General features: G+C 46.5%; 1 protein-coding gene and 1 long non-coding RNA gene across 2 annotated transcripts in view; both read left to right on the top strand.

Moving 5' to 3' along the window:
* Window positions 1–194: 194 nt before the first annotated feature.
* Window positions 195–3,145, top strand: LOC149345089 (uncharacterized). Its single transcript, XR_016282814.1, has 3 exons — window positions 195–994; window positions 1,062–1,178; window positions 2,911–3,145. It is a non-coding gene; the product is annotated as an uncharacterized LOC149345089 (long non-coding RNA).
* A 5,103-nt stretch (window positions 3,146–8,248) lies between these two features.
* Window positions 8,249–23,806, top strand: part of LOC149345088 (uncharacterized) — a 59,609-nt gene continuing 44,051 nt past the window's right edge. The window contains exons 1-3 of the mRNA XM_089547361.1: window positions 8,249–8,258; window positions 21,654–21,838; window positions 22,826–22,917. Coding sequence (XP_089403487.1) covers window positions 8,249–8,258; window positions 21,654–21,838; window positions 22,826–22,917 — 287 coding nt within the window. The remainder of the gene's footprint in view (window positions 8,259–21,653; window positions 21,839–22,825; window positions 22,918–23,806) is intronic.

Here is a 23,806-nt window from a genome sequence, read left to right as displayed (position 1 = left end):
GACTTCTCTCCGAACCTCGATACACCGGCGGTCTCATGTACGGGGCCAAGAATCGCTCAGCCCTATAGGTGTTCAGTGGAGCTGCTGATTTCTTAAACGCACTGCGGAATACGGAACATGCAACAGACCTTGGAGTCGACCCCTGTTGCAGTTTGCCGCACGCGGCATGGATGGTACACTGTAAACACAAATAAGCCCAAATAGGAGTATAAATGGCTAGTGTCCGCTTTTAAACTCCTTTTTGAAAATTGCGCAATCGACTTTAAGTTGTAAAAAAGAGGAAATCCTCCTTTTTTACTGCCGTCGCGAAATCGAGGAGTAAAATAAAGCATTTACATGATTTTACTACTTTTCCAAGCAGGAGTATGTCGGCTTCAATACTCCTTCAGGCCCTTTATGCACTCCTTAGTGTCTGCCCGCCGCCTAGTGGCAGCTGCCGGTTCGCTGCACTTGCAGGTGACGACGCCGGCTCTGTCGTCGCTGCCTGCTCGCCTCTGCTTTTGCTGCTTCACGCACGTTTGTCATGTTACAAGACACCGGATCGCCGCAACCTCGCGACAGTGCCGCAGACAGTGCCTTTTGAAGCCCCCAGTGTATTCGGAGAACGCTTGGTGCTGCATCGCCTGCGACGGCAGTCTGCGAGAGGCTTAGCCAGCCGAGCCAACATGGCGGTGTGTGACGCGTCGACCTCCCCGAAGCCGCCAGTTTGCCACCCGCTCCTTTGCGCGCTCTTGTCGTGACGTAAGACTGGACATCATCGACCTTAGCAGCAACGTGCTGCAATGAACGTCTCACTCAAGCCAGCAATATGTGCAGAAGCAGCGGCTAGTCATTCATTGTCTACGCAGCATACAAGTGTTGGCTGCTGCCGTTTCGCCGCGCCGACATGGCGGTGTGTGTGTGACGCACCAGTTTTCTCGACATCGTCGGCCCCTCGTTCTTTCGCTGTATTGCAAGAATACTAAAGACCGGATTATCATCGTCGTGTGTTCTGGTAAGCAGTATTAAACTCTCCTTTGATGCCATAGACGCGCATGCACTTAACGCCGCTCCCTTTTCAGTGTGCGTAGACTTGCTGTGAACCACGGGTGCGCCGAGATGAAAGACTTAACGAGAACAGCAAAACAGCAAAGGCTTCATTGTGGTCCGGTGGAGCCAACTCACACAGCAGGCATGAAGTAAGTATCTGAGAAATTTGTTGTTGCATGCGGCTGAAAAAAAGAGTGGCACTGCAGTCGTGGCTGTTACGCTAACATGTACAGCTGGAAGTACGGTCAGTTCTTCTAGGGACCAAATTTTCTTCATGCGTTCACGCCCCATGAATATGGAAAAGCTGTACAGGCAATGACAGGTGAAAATGCACAGCCTTGGGGTCTGTGAATTTTTGTCACGTTATTACGAACAGTGCTGAGAACCCTGCCCTAATCGGTTGCTTCCTTTCCTGTGTTTTAAGAGGGCCTTGTTATGCAAACAATGCAAGCGATTTTATTCTTTTCAGTCATAGCACAGGACATGACGACGCCTTAGCGCTCACGGAGATTAGCTAAACTGTTACATTTTCCGAGTTTCGGCAGCGGACATGAGGTTTCAACCATACTGAACGCTGCCTTTTCTGGATGGTTAGGCGTCTAGTTCCAAAATGTGGTATCTTGTAAGCTCTTCGCATTTGAAAAATGTTAAAAGAAGTTTCTACTTCGCGTGCAGTTTCCGAACACATTCCATTATGTGAAACTCGTGGAGGCAAGCGTTCCGGTTCAGACTGCTGATCCCAGGAAGGCAGCGAAAGAAAAAGAATAAAGCAGACGCCAGTGTACAAGATCCCCTGCTCGTGCTGGACGTAGTACATTGGCGAAAGCAAGCATTTCCCAGAAAAACTGAAGCAGCACAAAGCGGATGCCAAACAAATGAACAAGGAAGGAAGCGCGGGTTGACAAGACTGACTTCGAGGGAACTATCCTTGCATCAACTGTCTACGATCAGTGACCCGGCGGATGACTAACCGAAGGCTTTAAAAAAGGCAAGCTGTGACTCACTCGCAGTCACACCTGCTGAAAGAACCAAGAAGATTCCGAAACATGTTTTTTTTTTTTCATTGGCGTTCTTTCCCGAAAGTATATTCCTTTCCCAGCCAGATAGGCCTGTGTAGAATGTTTTCTTTTGAACCCTGGCCACGAATGTGAGGGCAAAGCTTAACAGAAGACAGGTGGCGGCGGGAGGGTGGGTCTGTTGGTAGCTTTCTATTCCTAACAATGCCTGCTATGTCAGTCGCCCTTGCCCTGCCTTTGACCTATACACAGAATGACGACGTCCTGAAAATGCGTAGCTGCGGGCTCTCCCATCAAGGAAATTGCATCTAAGCTTCCGCTGCGTGTATGGAAAGCGCTGTCTTTTGTTTGCATGTTTTGATTTCAGTAATTGGTTCTGATATGGTGCCCGAAAAGCATGAGGAACCTCTGACAAGTAAAAAAAAAATTATATCTCGAGGCCTCTTTCGGTGCAGGAACGCAGCCAAAGGCAGCGCGAATGCGCCAGTGCCTCAGTAAGACCATTTTATTTTTTTCAGTTTTATGCTTTGCGGAAAAAATGTTCCCTATCGATGCTGCTTCCCATTCGCCGTATTGCCTTAACGTTTACGAAAGCGGCTCTCTGGAATTTGTGATTCCCTGAAAACCGCGTTTAGCCGCTGTCATCCGACAGGGTACAGGTATGTATTAGCTAGTTGATTACCTACTATGTTCTACTAGCTAATCTTTAGTCATGAAAAACGTTTAAACTTCAATAATACCTACTTTATTTAAAAGTGCACTCTGAACGGCTTTGGGACGTTGACTTCTACACTTGAAGCACGTCATACTTCAAACTTAGAGGTGCAATTCCTCTGATGCATTTTTTTTCTAATCTTTCTTTCAGAAGGAGCCTGTATGTTGACAGCGAAGCATTTCAAGGTTCCCTCCTTGCTTTCAAGTGTGGCATCTCTATTTTCATTCCTTTGGGTATTTAAATTATGTACCCAAAGACAGCGTGGGTTAAGGCACTCTTCTTTTCTACAGGGGCCAAGACGTAGGTTCTCTGTAACCGTCGAAAGCAAGCTGCCGAACACATGTCTCAAATGTTTTGTACCCAATAAAATATTGTTTGAAATAAATCACTGTAAGTTCATCGACGCATTTATCCTGGAATATCAAGCTCTAAAATGAGCCTTCCATACGAATACTTTATTTCAAATCGGCTTCCGCATCAAGTGAAGTAATATACTCGTCTGGGAATCATAAATGTAACCCTATAGTAAGAAAAATTTCTCGAAAAATTTCCTGTCAAAACTACTTAAAAGGAACAGGCACGTACTCCTGAAATGTACTATAAAAGTAGCTGCAAAGGAGTATATAATACTTCTATTAATTGCCATGCTAACTCCTTTGTGATCACAACTTTACTCCTAAATAAACTCCCGTCTGCAGAGCGGTAACACTTTACTCCTTCTAGCACTCCGAAAGTACCCCTTCAAGCAGAGGAGTAGACGATATACTCCTATTCTGAGGAGTATAAAAACCCCTTTTCGGGAGTGCGCTACGCGATGAGCCATTTACTCCTATCCGGGTGTTTTTCGGTTTGCAGTGTAGGCATTACATCACGGCTTCCGAATCAGGGAACTCCCATTATCGCGTAAAAATGACCGTCATATGGAGGGCAATGGAGTAAAGGGCTGTAGTCGTTTATAAAACGCGGCACCCTGAGAGCAACAGTGCAAAGTAAACAAGTTCGGACAGCGAAAAAGACATTTAAAGAACGGGAAGAGAATGTTAGTATAGAGTCTTTCGGTAGGCTGTTTGTTTACAGCACGCTGCAGACTGACAATTAAGGAAAAGGCATACCTAAGAAGAGCAATGGCTTTAAAAGGACCCTCAATACAGCTTCATAGGAATTTCATTCTCAGCAAAATTTGGTTCTTTAGGGCTCTCCGCTTAAGAAAATGACTGTTAGCTTCAAATAAGAAGCATGATAATGGCATGGGGCGGCGATTCTTGTGCTTCAATTTTTGCTTTTTGTGTCTTACAGAAGCTCCGTTAACAGCGCAACTAGAGAGATTTAGCATAGCACTATTCATGATCAGCTTCCGCGGTCTGCGCATGCGCAGGTGGCCCCGAGGGGCGCACACCTTCCACTGCAAAGGCGCAGCTGGGTTCCCGTGTAAGCGGTAGAGAAACACGGATCGCGCCATGCTAAATCTCTCTTGTCAATCAGCCGTTACAGGCCAGCTTCAGATTGCCCTTGCACGCTCGGCTGAGGGAGGGAAATGGGCGGTTTCCAAGGTACAGCGGCTTAATAGTGAGGAGATAAGCCTCCACCCGGGTAACCACCGTACGGCTACAAAGGAAAGCTGCAAGGATTTGTCGGATCGCTGCGCGGAGCGCCGCTCACCTATAAGAATCGTCTACAGATTTTCTATAGACTTCTTATTGATTCTATTGCCTACAGGTATTTTCTTTTGTCTATCCATATCCATAGACTCTCTATGGACTATGGACTATGAAGTCTGTAGGTAGCATTTGTATAGTCTGTAAATTGATTTATTGGTTTATTTGGATTTAACGTCCCAAAGCAACTCAGGCTATGAGGGACGCCGTAGTGGAGCGCCGCGGTGTATTTCGAAAACTTGGGGTTCTTTAACGTGCACTGACATCGCACAGCACACGGGCCTCTAGAATTTCGCGATTCGGCCACCGCAGCCGGGATCGAACCCACGTCTTTCGGGTCAGTAGCCGAGTGCCGTAACCACTGAGCCATCGAGGCGGGGCGTATAGTCTGTAGAAAGTCTATAGACTCTATAGACAAACATTCATGGACAATATATAGACTGTCGAAAAAAAATGTTTGTAAGGGCTCACTGCGCAGTGTGCGCGCTCGTCACGCTCGATCTGTGCGAACATGTGCGTAATTTTTATTCGAGTATACCTGGAAGCTTAACTGATATTCTTGTATCCTTCCTTGCGATGTATTCACACTGCACCGAACCCTTCGTCTTCCCACATGCAACGCACTGGACGCGTTGACCAACTGTAAATCCTTGTTGCATTTACCTTTGATGTGTATTCACCACAAGCGAATGACCGCATATTTTTAGACTTCTTAATGCTTTATTTTTCTCTGCGCTTTTTTCTAAGAGCCTTCTTCTCCCGTAGCCCCTCTCCGACATAGAATACCATGTCAGCGCTTTCGAATAAACTCCAGTTTAAATGTCTGCCTCTTCATCGAAGAGCTGCTCACTCCGGCATGAAATCGGCGAGAAACTGACAGATACTTCCCCAGCCGATTTATTAAGTATGAAGCGAACATGTGAGAACCACTAAAGAGCGTTTCCTCTGTTTTTCCACCTTCCCCTTCCATCATGTTAAATGGTCAACAATGCTAACTGAGACTTTCGATACGGACTTTGCTCGGAAGCGTGCATGGTGCACATTTCGGCTTCCTCTCGCTTGTCATTTCGTTCACGAACCGATGCTCCTTTCACGTCGGTATGGCTGACTGCCTTGCCTGCGTTAGTTGCGAGTGAAACTTGAAGATTCAGCATGTACATTCTCTGTGTCCTGTTGAAAGATGCGTTCGCTACGCCTTGCACTGGACTGGACCATCCTGAACCTCACTCGCCAACGGAAATGGAGGTCCTCGAACGCTGGCACATTCAGTTTTGTCGGGGGACATAGGCTACGACTCTTCCATGCGCTCAGATCAAGCTTACCCCTACCTCTCCCCTCATCGTGCATGTACGCCCTCCTCCAAATCCATATATCCATTATCCTATCAAAGCTCACTCGAGTGTCCTTCTCTCTCTTTTGTTCGAGCGACGCGAAAGTGGAAAGCTTCGCTCGCGCCGATGTCGGGCTGCTGCTGTTGCGAGACACACGCTCACACGTAGGCACACACACACACACACACACACACACAACACATACACACAACACGCACACCTTGTGTGTGCGGGTGTACTTCTCAAAAGCTACCGGGACAATGAAACGGTTCGCTCCTGGATCCAGCAGAGTAACTCTCGTGGACTCACCAACGCTCCAAACCTGCTAGTTGACAGCTTACCTCTCGGCAGCTTCGGATCACAGTGGCAGAGGCGCAATACGGTGCAGCATTGAAACGCGGCGAGTTGGGAACTTTTGAAAGTGACAGCAGGCACGTAAGCACTGCACCCTCGAAAAAGGTATTTTAGAGCAGCGGCGAGTAGAAGTGAATGTTATATGATAGGCGGTAGTATTAGGTACAGGTACAAGCACGGGCTTCGAATACCTTTACCGAACTCTAGCTGTGTGAGACTGCTTTTCGAAGTTAATAATTCACGCGAAGAAAACTATAGAAGACAACTATGGTAAACAATCCACTGCGACGCCTGCCGCATTGTTATCGCCTCTAGGCGGGAAAATACGGAATATTTAAGACTGTGTACAGTATATATGTCATGCAGCAGCAGCGCGGCATAACGGGCAGACGGAAAAGTAATGTAAAGCCGAAGGGAAACCGAACGGAAACAAAGTAATGAAAGGATAAAGCCAGCATAACACGAAAAAAGCGGCACTGAAGTAGCACTTGAATCAACCGCTATATACTATGTAATACAGCATGGATTATGCATAGTGGTTATGCAGGAACACACGCGATTACTAAAAACCGTATAAAGAGAGCGTCAGCAGCAATAAAATAATTCTACACTGGAAAATGAACAATGCAAAACATCAATATTTATTTATTTATGTATTTATTTCTTTATTCATTTATTTATTTACTTAAAAACCCTAAAGGCCCTCACTACTAGGGTGTCAAAAGCCTACAAGTACCAAGATGTCAATTATACTTGAAGAAACAGCAAGAAGCGACTCATATACCCAAAGACAAGGCCGAAAGCTGGGCTAGTTGGTTGAAGTGTTTCTCCTGTATCTGTGTGTGCATCGTAAAAGTTAGCGCTGCTTAAATTTGAAAGAAAAAACTGCAGAATGGCGCAAGAAACGGGGACACGGAAGGCACGCAAAAGACAGGACTGACGCCAACTTGCAACTGGGGTTTATTGCACCAAGCCTGCCTTTTGTACCCCAGTGCAATAAACCCCAGTTTGCAAGTTGGCGTCAGTCCTGTCTTTTGCGTGCCTTCCGTGTCCTTTTTTCTTGCGCCATTACTAGTTTTTTCTTTCAACATGAACCAACTCGCCAAAACTAAAGTTTTGTTTAAATTTTAACGAAAGAAAATGCGTAACCAACTAGCCCCGCAACGTGTTTCACATATTTTAAGCTGTTCAAAGAGAGATTCACTTGGGGGATCTCATGGCACATCACATATCGCCTAGATAAGCTCTTCATGAAGAATAAATAGCCGATCTTTGAAGCAGAAAATGCACGTGACTAATCAAGAGGGAGTTATTAGAAGCAGCTTTGCATTGTGTGGAAGATACTTAAGGGATAAAACTACCCAACTGCTTATGACTGTTTATTAACAAGTGACAGTATATGGCGCTATCATCACATATCCTAGTCAGAACTCATACTAAGCTTTTTAAGTAAATCACTGATTTAACTTTAGCCGTATTAAGTGCGATGTAAATAAGCAGTGTCGCGTTTTTGTTATTGTCTTGGAAAAATGTAGTTTTTTGGTGGTGTTTGTTATTAGACCGTTTTTAAAGGCCTACTCATGAAACTTATCTAGTTCAATATCAACAGTTCTGAAAGACAACTAGGGACATCTACAGCCAGTTTTTTTTTTAGAAAGCAGACGATTTTGAGTCTTCTTTTGGCTATATTTTGACCATTATCTGGCAGCAAAAGAAGCCAGTATTTTCAAAGAAATATGGGTCATAACTTTCCGCCCACACGTTTCAAGTTCGTGACGTCTGTAACATAAAGGACTCTGAGATCAATGTTGCGCAGTGGAAGGTGGGGTTGCCTAGCCTAAGAGATCCGCACAAAAAAAAAAAAAATAATACTCGAAGTTCAGCAGTTTATTGTAAAATTGACCGATGGTGCCGACACCTATTCTTCGTTTTTTTTTTCTTTAATAACGTATGAAATCCTCGTTTTTTTGTGGCAGCATTAAAATGTGGTAGTCTATCGATACGGGCCTGTTTTAATTTGTTCTCAGTGAGCTTTTATTAAATTTGAGGAATAGTGAGAAGTAAGTAGTAACGAGGTGTCACCGGCATATATGATGTATTGGTGCCATGGTGAGCATTGGCAGTATCAGTAACGTAAATACGGAAGAGATGAGGCCAAGTAACTCCCCTGTATACCAATCGTATTGTTGTGCGATTTATTGCGAGAAGGGATGATTCGATAAGTGTAGACCGAGCTCTGCAACTTAGATATGACACAGGAGAAACGCTGCGAGTTCCGTACTAGGTTAATTTCTACAGGAAAATTTTATGTATAAACCTGTCAAAAGGATTATTTCTACTACTGCTGAAATCATAGGGAATTGTTGTTCATTTTACCGATGATAAATTGTTTCTGTTCCAAAAGAACAAGCTGAGTATCAAGGCGCTTAGGAAGGCATGCTGGTAGTTTAGAAGGACTTCTTGCTGGGCGAGTTGGTGCATAGCTTTCTTGGGATGTCGTTGCGCACACGAACAAACGTACACAGGAAGGAGCAAAAGACAGATGGAGCGCTCTGTCTTCTGCTCTTTCCTGTGTGTGTGTTTTTTTTTTTTCGTGTGCGCAACGCCATCCCAAGGAATGCTGGTAGTTGAGAAGTTATTTTCCACGGATATAGAATTTAGACCAGTTTATCTACACGTGCCCCTCCCTCCCGCTGCAACTGAGGGAGGAGCATTTTTCACCCGATCTTACGCAAGCCTGCGTTTATCGATCGAGATTCTCGACAAGGCTAAAGAGCGTCCACACGTCCACCCTGAGCTGTGCACAAACCTGCGCATAGTTATGTATCGCGCATTCGTTGCTGCATCCCCGTTCCCACCGGGATAAATGACTGCAGGCGCCGGCTCGCCCCCGGAGCGCCAATCTGGGAAGCGTGTCAGTGGCATCATTTCGCCGGCGACGACGCCATCGAGGCGCCCGACGACCCACATCGGCACGAGGAAAACGAGCGACGGCCGCGGAAATTGCGGACACCGACATCGACAGCGCTCGGTCAACCGGCGAATGATCTCACTTTTACTCTGCGCAGTATGCACGCTGCCACGCGGTCTTGGCACTCGACGAGGAACAAGAGAAGCGGCTCGGACGCTTCGGAATAATGCCTATGTAACACTGCATGCTGCGCGGTTATGCATGTGACACCACTGAAACTCGTATAGTTTTGTGTGCGCGAACCGGTCTACAAGTTTAATTGTGTAACTTTGGCCGCAAACATAAGGGCATGATGCGCACGCGAAGCATGTTGTCAGCGAGAATGATTTTTACTGTCAAGCGCGAACATTAGCGAACAGACCATGGCAATAAAGAAAAAAAAAAGCGAACAGACCATGGCCTGCTTTACCCTTTTAGGCGCCATTTTTTTTTTTTTTTTTTTACGGAAGTCAAATATTTTAGAGCGCAGCTCTTTGGCGTCCGTTCCTGGGTTTCGCGTCGTCGTCGGCGTCGGCGTTGTCGTCGGCCTCGTAACCAGCTCCGCCCCCCTTTCATCCCCCCAGCGCTATCGGCGTCAGCGGCATCAGTCAGTCGCTGCTATCTCTTCCCTCCTCCCTTTATCGTGTTGTCCGCTTGCTGCGCGCGCTTCTGCCCCCATCGTTTGCCGCTGGGTGTACACGCCGCCCCCCTCCCCCCTCTTCCTGCGAGTCTCCGGTTGTCAAAGCGCCGGCTCGAACTTAATTCCTTTCTTCGCTCCTCCTCCAATGCAACCCCTGTGCGGTGGCAATCAGAGAGCCAGATCGGTGGCGGCGGATCTGTATATGTGCACCGCCCGAGCCGAAATTGCGAATACGTGTGAAAAATAAAAAAAAAATTCTGTGATAGCGCATACATGTGTTGCTCGATTTCTTTGCCTTAATCTATCGAAAAGGTGAAACAGCTTATTTGCTGCGCTCAAATTTCGCATTAGGAAGTAACGTAATCGTCGGTAATTTTTTTTCACCTAAGCAGTATATTCAAGCCGCAAGAAAGATAATTTGTTAGTTTTCAAACGTGAAAGCCCAGCAACTAAGTTTTTACAAGGATGTGGAGAATTCCGTACAAAGTGTCAGATTTGTTGGGAATAATAACATCGAAATATTCTCGTGTGTTAGGTAAACACCCAAGGGATGTGTTTGTGTTGTGTTGGGTTTAATCCCAAGGGATCGTGGAATCGCTTTGTGTTTCGAAGAATCACATTGCGCTCGAAATTGAGCAAACACAATCTATGTTTTCACTCGCGGCAAAATCTGTCTGCACAAAAACGGCGGACAAAGTGTTACCTAGCTCACTCTTATGTGAAATATTATTTACTGCCTTCGCTACATAATACAAAAAAGCAACTTATTTGCAACAAGAAGGGTGCTCAATTTGACTGAAATAATGAAATCACTGTTAAGTTCTCCAGTTTCTCAGAAAAAGCGGTAAGTTTGTCGCTTACACAATTGTGTACAAAGCGCCTGAAAGGGTTAAGGCCGCCGTACGATCGTTTTTGAGGCGCATATGAGACTGCGGACGGGCGAGTGAGGGCGCGGGGCGGAAGAGAAGTGCTGTACGATCAGTTTGCGACCGAGGCGGATGATGTCATCCTTCTGATAGGCGAGCTCGCCGCTCCCGCCTGTGCGGCGGTACATGCATGTGTCGTAGCACAACATGCAGACAACCTGCAATAGAAATGCCCGCATTGATAATGGCTCACACAGAAGATGTGAGGCTTTTCGTCGAAAGATGAAACCGCAGTTGGCTCCGAAAGCCGTGGATCTTGGCGCGGGCAACCTTGATGTCTGCGAATGAATTCATGAAACAAACTTTGCAACACCGCAGACGAGCTACATCTGAAACAACGTCGAGGGAAACGATAAACATCTACGCTGTCTCTCTTTCAGAAAGTGAAAAAAAGGCATCACACCGCGATCGTGTACAACTTCTCGTTTGATCGCTCGGCCAGTCTCAGCTAGGAACGCCCATGTCTATGCTTTTTGCCCCCTTAGTATCTAAAGAGTGCACCCATTGAAAGTTACGGTATCCCCAAACATGCGATAACGATTTCAGAATGACGATGCGGTCCATATCGCTAATTCTCGGGGTCAAGGATACGAACAAGTTAGCTTAGCAGTACACTATTCAATCGTTTGTAATTACAACAGGAAAATTCCCATTGATTTCTCAAATACCTTAGATCAGGTACAGGTTAAATCATCACTTCATCTACCGATTGCACTCCAGTTTTTACATGTATTCAATCGCCTTTACTTTGCAGCCATTTCAATAATCCATGCACAGTAGTTGTCACTGTTATAAACAGGCCTCCTTGCTGTCTCCCCACTTAAATGTTATTGAAGAAGACACTTACCTATTCATTCATATAAGGATCGTGTCCTGAATTATGCATGCATTAAAAATTAACCACATTTTTGCACATTGTTGTCAAATAAAAATCTAAACACGAGAAAATTATGACGTATCCAATGATTTGGAATCCGTAAGATCAGTTTTAACTGTTCAGTTCTAGATGTCACAGAAATGACCGTACACAAATACTGATTTCTTTCTGTCATATTTTCAGTCGAGTAGAACAGCCAAAATACAAATAGCACAGTGCGGCTACAATTCAAAAGGCAAAGCCATGTCTCCCTCTGCTGAAATGCAGGGCTTTATTTTTTGCACAGTTACAGTGGACCACCAGTTTTATTTTAGCAGTCATTCCTGAGCTTATATTGCAATGAAAATTGCACAAGCCGTAATGCAGTGGTGCACACAAGCCAGGAGAGTTGTGCCAATCAATGTTGACGCATTGATGACACATCAATGTTGACACATTAATTGGCTGTCAGTACAATAAGCTGATCAAGCTGGAATGTTGTCTGTACTCCGTCAAAGAATTTTAAATGTACCCATGTGAATGCAAAACAAGGTGGTTGATTAGTATTGAGTAATAGGACATACATGCCATCCTTAGTGTAAACATAATAAGAGGAGGAAGTTGGTAAACTGGCTTACAGGTGCAGTAAATGCGAGAACCAGTTTGGAGGGTTCACACTGCGACGGCTCCTGGTGTAGGCCGGGAAAGACTTGTACTACGTATATTCAGGTAAACAGGATACATTGACCATGTATAGCGGCCATCTAAAGCAGGATTTGTAGAAATATATTTAGAGGATGAAAGCTATGATCTCGCAAAATACAATGAAATAAAAAATAAAGCATTTAAGTGTATGTGGGGCATACATGCATATGTCCTCTCATATAGCTTTACAGGGATGTCTAAGACTTTTCTGACCAGAAAAAAATTTATTGTAACAGTGATTCTGGACTCCAAACCAGCAGGTAAAACTGACCATTATATGCACTACTTGTTATATATAAATTTTGGAATGTGCTATCTGTTGCTCACGGGCAACAAGTACAGTAATGGTTGTTATTTCATTGCCAGTTTGGTTTTCAAACTGCCAAAGTTGTGTTTAGGCGTACCTTACGTTAAAATGGCTATGTCGTTGACCTAAATTGTTGAAGGTCATTCTTTGCTTCGGCCATGCCTACTTTGCTGCTTCATACACGGAGTCCCTGTGAGTTTAAAGTTGCGCTACAATGGCGGCATATAATTAGGCAGACAAATGTCTTGTTTTGTGACCTCCTATTACAAATTTATGCACCAAAACGAAAACCTCCTTTAGGGCCCTACATGGAAAAAAAACTCGGTGTTACGGACGTAAGAAACAAAGCCACTCTATGATTAAATTAGGATTGAGTTCAGGTTTGTGCTTTTTCGTGTGGTCCACTGCCGTCAATGTAAGCAAATCACTGCAGCTGTAATCTGACTTCATTCAGAACGAGAGAACTGTACGTGTAATTTAGACTCATTATAGAGGAGAAGGGGGCACTCGCTAGCCTCGTTTCATATCTGGCTGGCCATTTCAGATGACGATAAGGATCAAATGACACACGCACACAAAGGTCACATGCGTAAACGTACGCACCTAGCATTCTAACCCCATCACACTATGGAAGTCTCTGCGTTGCTTAGCTCGGCAAATGATAGGAGACAAGCACAAATGAGATACTGACTCGTATGTGTGCGTAATGTCTGTCCAGCTGTCCAGCATGAATTTATAGCCATACAGATGTAGCCTGTGCATAACGTGCAAGTTCACCAAAATGCAACTGTTGCGTAAATCTGCTTTGACATTGCTTGAAATAGATGACCAGGAAAATTCTCAATGGATACGTTATGCAGATTGTATTGGTTTGCCGTTGTGAGCAAAAGAATAAGCACTTTTTAGGGCAACTTATTTTAACATTTATTTAATCTCAACGGCTCATCATTCACTGCATGTGTTTCTACAGTGATCAGTTTGAAGTACAAGAGGTCCGTAAACGAAGAATGGGTGAAAGACCAGGTCCAAGACCATTCCAGCCTTATGTGGTGTGAACAAAAATATATGTTCAAATGCAGTAGCATGGATGGATCGAGACATAACTACGTTAGTGCGACTGGCGTAGGAGAAACCATGAGTTGAAACAGTTGGTTTGGTCATGCGGTTGTACAGAGTTGCAAAACCTTCAGCTTCTGCACGAACTGAAGAAATTTTAAAATTTCACTTTAGTGCTGCTGCACTGGAGCTTCAGTACTAGTCTGAGAGAATAAAAGAGGCAGCTTGGTTTTGGACTGATCCCAGCCAGTACTCCAGAAAAGCTAGATTTGAGTCATATATCGCACTAGCATATCCCAGCTGAATTTGTGCTGTTGTTTTGAAATCGAGTAACTTAGCAGGTGATGCTCAAGAGGTGTAACAGCGTTAATATCCCAGACTGTTGATATGAAAACAGTCATTGAAGCCAAGAAAAGCACAGGGGAATGTTTCTATTTTTTTATGCAGAAATACTCCCCTATGCTCCTCTCGGCTTCACTGACTGTTGCTTTCTCCATATGTGTGTTGCCCCACAATTCCCTATCCTTGTCTACTAATTAGATTATGGGTGGTTGTACTAGGATTAATATGCTCAGACCGTGTTAGATGCAAGCATCAATGGCTGAGTTTTTTTATAAGTATGCAAGCATCCCTCTTTTGGCAATTCAAGTACGCCTTGTCAACTTGGAAACTAGCTCTTTGGACAATGAACAGGATTACAATGCACAAAGTTCACTGAGACTCGCATATTTTTGTCGTGTAATATAGACTGCAATACGAACATGTCAACTAACCAGACACTCTTTCAGAGAGCAAGGACTGCTGGAAGTGTTTAGATTTCAGTAGAGAAATCAGGAGACGAACATTCATTGTTTAATCCTCGTCAGCATGGTTTTCGAAGGGGCCTATCGTGTACTACGCAGCTGACTGAATTTGCGCACGATCTGGCTGAGGCACTCGACAGGCGACTTAGCGTGGACTGCGTGTTTTTGGACTTTAAAAAGGCCTCTGATACCGTGACGCATTCTTTACTAATTCAAAAAATGTCTTTTTACAATATTAGCCCTCAAGTGATATCATGAGTAAAAGATTACCTATGTTTACGGCAGCAGTTCGTGGATATGAATGGCGCCGAGTCTCAAAGAGTGCAGGTTGTGTCTGGTGTTCCCCAGGGCTCCGTGTTGGGACCACTATTGTTCCTGCTGTACGTGAATGACATTGGTGACGGAACAGTATCTCAAATGCGGTTATTTGCGGATGACTGCGTTCTTTATAGTGTTGTCACTAGTGGTCGAGATGTTGAAATGTTCCAGTAAGACTTGAACAGAATCTCAGAGTGGTGCGTTAAATTTAATATGAATTTGAATTTGTCCAAGACTGTCCATATGAAGTTTACAAGAAAGAAAAACCCTGATGTGTATTCATATGTTATTAGGAACACAATGTTAGAACAGGTATTCGAATCTAAATGTCTAGGCGTTTATTTTACTCCTGATTTGATCTGCCGCCGTCACGTCGATTCTATCTCTGCTAAAGCATGCAGAAACTTGGGATTTCTTCGCCGAAATGCAAACACTTTTCCACTGTCATGTCGTGACATTTCATTCAAGACTTATGTCAGGTCGGTTCTGGACTACGCGTGCACTGTCTGGGACCCGCCTACTGCTAGAGATAAAAATAAGTTGGAGATGGTGCAGAACATTGCCTCTCGTTTTGTGTCTGGCACACGCGGGGCTCGTTACAGTGCATCGCGTACGAAGGATGCACTGAACTGGGAATTGCTTGATACGCGCCGAAAAAAGTTGTCTGAAACTGTTTATTATTCAACTGTTCGGGTTGAACGCGAAAGGTATGTGCAGGATCCTTTTTATAGATCCAACCGTGTTGACCATGTTTTTAAAGTCCGCGAATTCGCGGCAAAAACTGAATTGTTCAAAATGTCTTTTTTTCCGAAAACCATTAGAGAATGGAACAGACTACCGAGCGATGTTGTGAGTGTGGCATCAAATGATGCGTTATTTCGTTCTTTAAATGATGTGATGGGATTTTGATGTGTTCTTTTGAAGTGAGATGTACATGGCGAACGCTTTATGCTTGTAACTCTGCCTGCGAGCGGAGGTGTCATGTGTGCTTCTTTTTTGTACATCCCCCCCCCCCCCCCCACACACTCTAATGCCACGGCGCTGTGGGTTCCTTAATAAATAAATAACTAAACTATAGGCTTAATAATGTGGCTGTTGCACCCTGGATTTGCCATCATACCACTTGAAGCATAGCGTGCACAGTTTTTTTTTTTAACCATGGACTGTCAGGCACACCGACTCTCTTCTCTCACACTTTATGAATTAAAAAGCACTGCTCTTTCTGGTGTCAAAATAAATGGTGCTGAAAGGCTCGGCAACTCATCTCCTGGCGCACATTGTTCATTGCACAAATTGAATTAAGCCGCTCGCTTACAGTATTCATCTTAAAGCAGCGCGATACACAGGACGAGAGAAAGAAACAAGAGACGACACGAGCGCTCGTGTCGTCTCTTGTTTCTTTCTCTCGTCCTGTGTATCGCGCTGCTTTAAGATGAATCCGTTCCAACTTGCCCAGTTTTTTGTTCTCGCTTACAGTGTACTCTTTCTGTTATAACCTCACAGATGTCAACCTGCAATACTAAGTTAATATTTTTTCAAACAGAACACGCGAAGAAAATAAAGCACACGAAGAAAAAAAACTGCTCGGGTTCAAAGCATGTCGGGCTGGAAGAAAACTTAGCACAGGAGCAAAGCAGGGAATCTGCAAACACAATCCTAGAAGTTAGGAAATGGGTTCAAATTAAACGGAGTCTCAGCCGCGATAGGCCGAAGGCTGCACCGACACTGCCAGACTTTCAGAAAGGGCTCGGCGTCGGCATTGCAGAGCCAGCCACCGTGCAAAAGCGCATAGCATAGCTGATCATTGTTGGGGGAGCAAATAAGCATCTATGTTCAAGAAAACCAATTCAGGCATGCTCCAAAACCTAGGAAAATCAAAAGAGCTGCTAGTGGGGCTAGTTAGAAATACACTCTTGAGGATATTGGTGGGCGCTATCAAAATACGGAAAAGGGACGAACACACAGGACGAAGCGCTCTGTAACAACTGTTTAATCTCTGAAGAAACATGACTATATACACACATTGACGTCATATCATGCACAGAAGAGGGAGGAGCTCACGGCGCTGACAAGAATGAAGGAAAAATAAAAAAGGGGAGAAAAGCGAAGAAAACGAAAAAAGAACAGGAAAAAGAAACAGGAAAACGATCAACACATGCGCTTACAACAGCCGAAGATTACTTTTCTTGAAGTAGGTTAATTCAGTTCCCCCTAACATCACCGAAGGTGAGCTGACGAATTTGCTTGTCTGGAGCAACGTGCATCGCGAAAGCTTCGATAATTTCACGTTCCCGTCTGTTTATAGCCCGACCTATTACTTTGGTGTTTTTTAGCAGTGGTGCGCATTTACAGTGTGCGCAATGAGGGGCCAGATTCCGGGAAAGCCGAAGCCCTAGACACTGTGTTCATGGATGACACCCACACAGTCTATGAATATAGCATGTGCTGCCACTCCTCTTGCTACCCTATTAACGCAGCCACGACGCGGGTTTCGTCTCCCATTGGTGCAGATGAAGTTGCGATAGCACTGGCCATCGCTGACCCTGCCACTCGCACAGCCCTTAGCGACTCCAACAACGCCATCCGCAATTACTCCAACAACTCAGTTTGCCCTGCTGCGGCACCCATCCTCAAAGACTGCATCCCTCCGCGACAGATAAGCCTAGTCTGGGTTCTGCTCATGCTGGGAACTCCGGGAACGAGGGAGTCGACCCCTCCGCCCGAGTTTTTACGAACCTGGCGGCCGACGCGCCCTCCTCCCCGGACGCCCTGGCGGAGACTCCCCAGACCTCCGCTGAAATTACCAACCTATACAGAGAACAACGCCGAATAGTAGTACTCACCCCCCCCCCCCCAACTTCCCCAATCCTGACCTCGACAGAGCACAAGCCACTCTGCTCCGTCGATTACAAACTCATTCTCTTCTCAGTCACTCCCGTTTGGCGCTTGTCACCAGCGGTGAATTCGACCCTTCTTGCCCAAATTGTAACAATGGTACCCCCGGAACAAAGGCTCACATCTAATGAGAATGCGCGTAGCACCGCCCCCACACGCTCTACTGCCAGCCTCCACTGAAGAGGGTTGGAATGGACTGCTGACAACCACAGACAAGTCGCAATAAGTGCCTCTCACGTCGTGGGACGAAGCAGTCGCCCCCACCTGGGGGCCACGCCGCCCTATTATGCCTCATTAATTCCAATTATGGCAATAAGGTTTATGCACTCACTCGCGATCACGGCAACGAAAGGAACGAATGTGACTAGCTATACAGCTCGGAGTTGAAAACTGAATTCTAGAAGTGTGTGATGAGAGGCTAGTTGGTAAGACATTCTGAAGACATAAAACTACGCAGGAGACAGGACACGCTCGTCCTGTCTGCATCTTTTCTGTGTCCTGTCTCCTGCGTAGTTTTATGTCTTCAGAATGAAAACTGAAAACTGGTTTCCGAGGAAAGGAAATGGCGCAGTGTGTTTCTCACCTCTCCGTGGACACCTGAACCGCGCCGTGAGGGAAGGGATAAAGGAGGGAGTGAAAGAAGAGAGAAAGGGGTTTTCCGAGAACACCCGTCGCGTAAACTTTGATCGCGATCGTTGTTGTTGTCAGTTGCTATTTATTAATAAAAATAACAATGGAAGGAAAAGATATTGCTAGCCGCGGCATCGGCCATCGAAACCTGAAGCACCTGAGCTGCGACTAGCGGAAATAAAGGGAGAGGGAAAGGACAGGTAGAGGGAAAGAAATGTGGGAGCCATAGTGAGGAAGGATAAGGGCAGAGCTAGTGGCAATATACACTATGTACAAATACAGCTATGATCGCGATAGTACAGTTAACAAATGTCTGTGCAGAGCAAAGTGCAGGGTAAAAAACTGGTATGAAATTCATGCATAAGTTGGACGGCACAAAAAATTTATTCTAAGCTGTGGCACTTAGTTTTTCCTGTAAACGCAAGACCGCATTATAATTGGATGCCTGCCTAGTTTAAACCGACCCACCGGTGCCAAAGGTTTCGCTTGAACTGGCTACATAAAAAAAAGAAACATACCAGCCTTGAATGCATGAATCGAAGGGCACTCGGCTACTGAGCCGGAGTACCCGGGTTCGAACCTGACCGCAGCGACCACGTTTCGATGGAGGTGAAACGCAGAAGGCTCCCGTGTGCTGTGCGATGTCAGTGCACGTTGAAGATCCCCAGGTGGTAGAAATTATACCGCAGACCTCTACTACGGCACCACTTTCTTCCTTTCTTCTTTCACTTTATTTTTTCTCTCTTCCGTTACTACGCGATTCGGGTGTCCACCGAGATATACAGGCCGTTCCGTATTTATCAGCCCGGATTTTAAAAAATCCTCCTGCTCAAACCTATTTGGGCTCAAGCACAGACATGAAGGCCGACGACAAGCGCGGGTTCGCACGCTTGAGAGGCAATATGGATCTAAAGAGGGCGTCTACTACGTGGACATCACAGGGCCGTAGCCCGCGGGATTCTACACGGCTGCCGTAGTCCACCGGGGAATGAATGTCGATGGGCTATCTTTTCGGGCCCCAAATTCAACACGAGCGGAGGAAGTCGCAATAGCTCTCGCTGCCGCCGATCCAAAATCGAGAACGGTTATCACAGACTCTCCAGGCCTGTGAGCATTATCTTGCAGGTGAAGTATCACCTCTTGCCTCCCAAATTCTAAGACGCGCTCCCGCTGATCCAACTCGCACAAAAGTGATCTGGGCTCCTGGCCACCAGGGTCTACGAGGCAATGAGGCCGCTGATGCGGCCGCCCGAGCGCTCACACACCGGGCTCCTCATCCTAGCTCTCCTGGCTCAGAAGCTCATAAACCGCTTCTGTGGTTCAGTGAAATCCTAATTAATTATTGCGACAGCCACCATCTCTACCCGGCACCTGCCAAGGGGCTGAGTAAGGCGGAGGAGCGAACTCTGCGGCGCCTGCAGACAGGAACTCTTCTCTGTCCTGCCATAGCAAAACACTTCGATCCGAACACAGATGGGCGCTGCCCGCGCTGTGGAGATATCTGCGCTATCTTTCACATGGTGTGGGCATGTACTCAGAATCACCAACTTCCCCCAACCCCACCCGAGAGGCATGGGAAACTGCCTTCCTCAACTGCTCCACACTGGAGTCCCAAAGGGCTCTAGTAAAGCGGGCGCGAGACGGGGCCTCGTCGTGCGGTGTCCCGGACTAAGGATACCGACCATGCAGCGGGGTTTTCCGACCTCTAAGCTCTCTTTGAATATTAAAGTTTTTCACCACCACCAGGGCAGCTTATGATAGCTTGCGTTTTTTGATAAGTAATTAACTTGCCTGGACTGTACGAAATAGGTGAAAAACTGGAGTCGTCTGTGCGCAGAATTTTCGATGAGGCGAGCGGGATAGTGGATTTGAGAGGTTGTGCCGTCTGGCAAACTGCACGGCAACCATTATCCCTGCTCGGAGTTGGGGTAAGTCTTCCAGTAGCCGAGATAGTGCAGCCTGTCAAATCTTCTGCTCCGCCCGCTTAGACGAAAATTCTGCGCACAGACGGCTGCAGTTTTTCGCCGATCCCGGGCAATTCAGGCAAGGTCCGATGTTCAAATTACTGTGAAAAGCGCAAACGACCATGGGCTACCCTATGGTTTATGCTTGAGCCCAAACAGTGAATAGTTTACGCGGGAGGTTTTTTTTACAACCTGGTAAATTGGTTTTTGAGGAAACGAAAATGGCGCAGTATCCGTCTCACATACCTCGGCGGACACATGAACCACGCCGTAAGGGAAGCAAGGAAGGTAGGAGTGAAAGAAGAAAGAAATAAAGACGTGCCGTAGTGGAGGTCTGCGGAATAATTTCGACCACCTAGGGATCTTTAACGTGCACTGACATCGCACAGCACCTCCTCCATCGCCTCCAGCATCGCCTCCATCGAAACGCGGCCTCCGGGTTCGAACCCGGGTACTCCGGCTCGGTAGACGAGCGCCTTAACCACTGAGCCACCGCGGCGACAGCCTGGACAGATAAATAATGAACGCCCTGTATGTGAGACAGTTACTGGGTCATTTATTTTCCTCAAAACCAATTTTTTTCCGGGTCAAATTCGAGGCTCGCCATCGTGTCCGACATGTTCAGTTATGGTTGGACATTGATTTTGGTCGAAGTCGGTCAAGGCCAAATTTCAGTGGTGAACCGGATCAAACTTTGGCAGTGCCCCGGACCAAATTTGGAAGTCGCCATTGTGTAGGGGCACGCTCATTATTTGGTTGCAATGGACATCGATTTTGGCCCAAATCGGCCAAGGTCAAATTTGGGCGGTGGCTGAGGCCTAAATTTGGAAATTACCCGGGCCAAATTTGGAGGTTGTCATCCTGTGGGGGATAACCAGTTTCGGTTTTATTTTTTAAATGTGTGGTGTAATAGCGGTACACGGGGTTTTTTCCGTGTCCCCTCATCGAAATGCTGTCTGCGACCTGGCCGGAATCCAGATAAGAAACTTAAGGTGTGGAGCCGCATGCCGTGTAACCACTGGTGACGGTCGTCGTGGCAGAGGTTTAGCGTACTTGCACTGGCGGAAGCCTCGGTCACATCACTGTTCTTGTAAATGCCTTTCGACTATCATCATCATCATCATCATCATCATCAGCCTGACCACACCCACTGCAGGGCAAAGGCCTCTCCCATGTTTCTCCATGTTTCTCCATGTTTCCGATCTCTTAACGCTGCGCCTACCATTTTTCTTTCCACAGCTCGCTGCGTTGTCCTTAACTTAAGCTGAACCCTCTTTGTTAGCCTCCGCGTTTCTGCCTAATAGGTGAGTACCGGTAAGATACAGCTGTTGTATACTCTTCTCTTGAGGGATAGTAGTAAACTGCCATGCATGATCTGAGACCATAGAGGCGCCCATCTGCTGCCCAGTGCGAGTCCACTATCGGTGGCCATTGTGAACCGTGACCACAGATAGAACTGCCAAGTTGTCTCCCTGACACTGCTGTCGCTGCCTACGTGTGCAGAGTGGGGCCTCCCGCTGGCGGTGGCGGCCCAGCACGTGATCCCCCTGTGGGTGGCCGGCACCGTGGCCACCACGGCCGCTGTCCTGGCCGTGCTGCTGGCGCACTCGCCACTCTCGCCGATGCCGGTGCCGCCGCTGCCGCACGCGCCCGTGGGACGTTTCCCGCCGCGGCAGACGGTGCTGAAGGTATGCCCTCTCCCTTGCCGCAGCGGCCAAGGCGTCTCCTGACAGCCAAGGCCCGCAATAGATCCCTTACAAAAATTTTTGTAGACCGTCTATAGAGTGTCTATTGACTCTTTATAGACAAATCCTAGAGAACAATCTATAGGCAATACAAATGCTCTGGACAGTCTATAGACAATCTATAGATTTATGGCTATACACTTTTAGTGTACTTTTGTATGTATAGACAATCTATAGATTTATGGCTATACACTTTTAGTGTACTTTTGTATGTATAGACACTCTATAGACTATCAGTAGCAAATAAATACCTATAGGAAGGCAATAGAGTCTATAAAAATTCTATAGACTGTCTATAGACCATTTTTATAAGGCGAAACACCTAGAGAACGGACCTTTAATTGATCTAGCCGGCCACTATTAACCGCGCATTTATAAACTACCCGCAACCTTTCACCTTTGTTCCAGCCGTGTTACTACTGCCTTATCGTACGGCCTTTTGCTTTAAATGACGAGGCGTAAGAACTGCTGCAGGCCGTTGGCTGAGCATGGTTAAAGAATGCAGCGCGAAAAGACAAGGACAAACGAAGAAGTGGACAGGACTGGCGCCAACACATTTATTCGAAGAAACTAGCAGCTTTTATAATGCCATCCAAGATGTAGTGTGCAATGATATGTACCTGTGTTAGATTTCCCACGCCTGCTGATTTATCTGGTCACGTTTGTCTTGGATGCAGTATAAAAGTTGCTCGTTTCTCTGAATAAATGTAGTCAGCGCCAGTCCTGTCCACTTCTTCATTTGTCCTTGTCTTTTCGCGCTGCATTCTTTAACCATGAGCACTGACCAACAAACCCAAACAGCCAATTTAGTACGTTGGCTGAGGATAAAGCAGCCCTGTTCAAAGGTGCAAGCTCGAGACGCTCGTGAAAACTGCGAGCATTTTGTCGGCATACAGTGTACGGACGCGATCCCTTGCTGCGGCGGCGCAGGTGCCCGCCCCAGTGCACGTGGTGACCATCCACCAGACGGGAGCGCATCGGCGACGGCGGCGGCGGGAGGCACTCCCAGATGGCGCCACTAGGTGAGCATCGTTCCGGAGTACGAAGTGGCTGTGCAGAGCAGGGTGTGAGCGGAGCTGTGTGATTGTTTTCCTTGCGCCGCTCGTAACGCTATTCGCGGAGCGTTCGTCGCATGATCCCGCTGACGTCAAATATTCAAATTCGTTGTGAAGCGACTGACTTCATGGGTGCAGCGCTGCTTCTTCGCATGTACAGACTTTGCTGAGGCCACGTTTTCCTACAGCGTCATTTGCCCGTACCTTCTGGTACTGGCATTGTCACGGGCGGAGAGTGGTACGCGGTAGTGGCGGCGTTATACGCTATGTTAAATGTCTCTGTTTAGCATGGTATGTACTGTGTTGCGCGTAAATAAATGCATGGTGATCTCATTCCTGATGCAACAAAACCCTGGGCAAATCATAGGTGATGTCTGGCCGAGTTATGAGTCGAGACTTCAGCGCTGGTCTTACGCGAAAGAATGCTGTACTGTTGCATGAGTGTCTGTGAATTTAAACAGCATAAAGAAAACGTGTTGCTTCTGATTCATCGCAACTCTGCTCCTTGCGAGAGAATATGCAGGAACACTAGTGCAGTGCGACGCGTAGAGACAGCTGAGATTACCACTCCAGTCACTTTTCTGCCGTCTGGTCCACAGGTGGCGATACACTGTTGGCTTCTTATTTGTGGGCGCATCCCGACAAATGAACTCGGAGCGCGTACCGAGCTGCTGGGTAGTACCAGTATTCTGTGAAGAACATTAACACATAGTTAACTTCAAACACTGGTCCTGGTCACGGCACCAGTTAAGTTTCTTCGTAAAATGTCGGATTGGCCGGTTGGTCTGATCGAATGCTGGGCACTTCACGTCTTCGTCCACTCGCCCGGCGACACGTTGCCGGTTGGAGCAGCCAC

This window comes from Amblyomma mixtum, chromosome 5 (assembly GCF_055824585.1).
Source record: "Amblyomma mixtum isolate Tamu chromosome 5, ASM5582458v1, whole genome shotgun sequence".
In the NCBI taxonomy this organism is placed as follows: domain Eukaryota; kingdom Metazoa; phylum Arthropoda; class Arachnida; order Ixodida; family Ixodidae; genus Amblyomma; species Amblyomma mixtum.
This window is presented reverse-complemented; position numbering and strand designations above follow the sequence as displayed.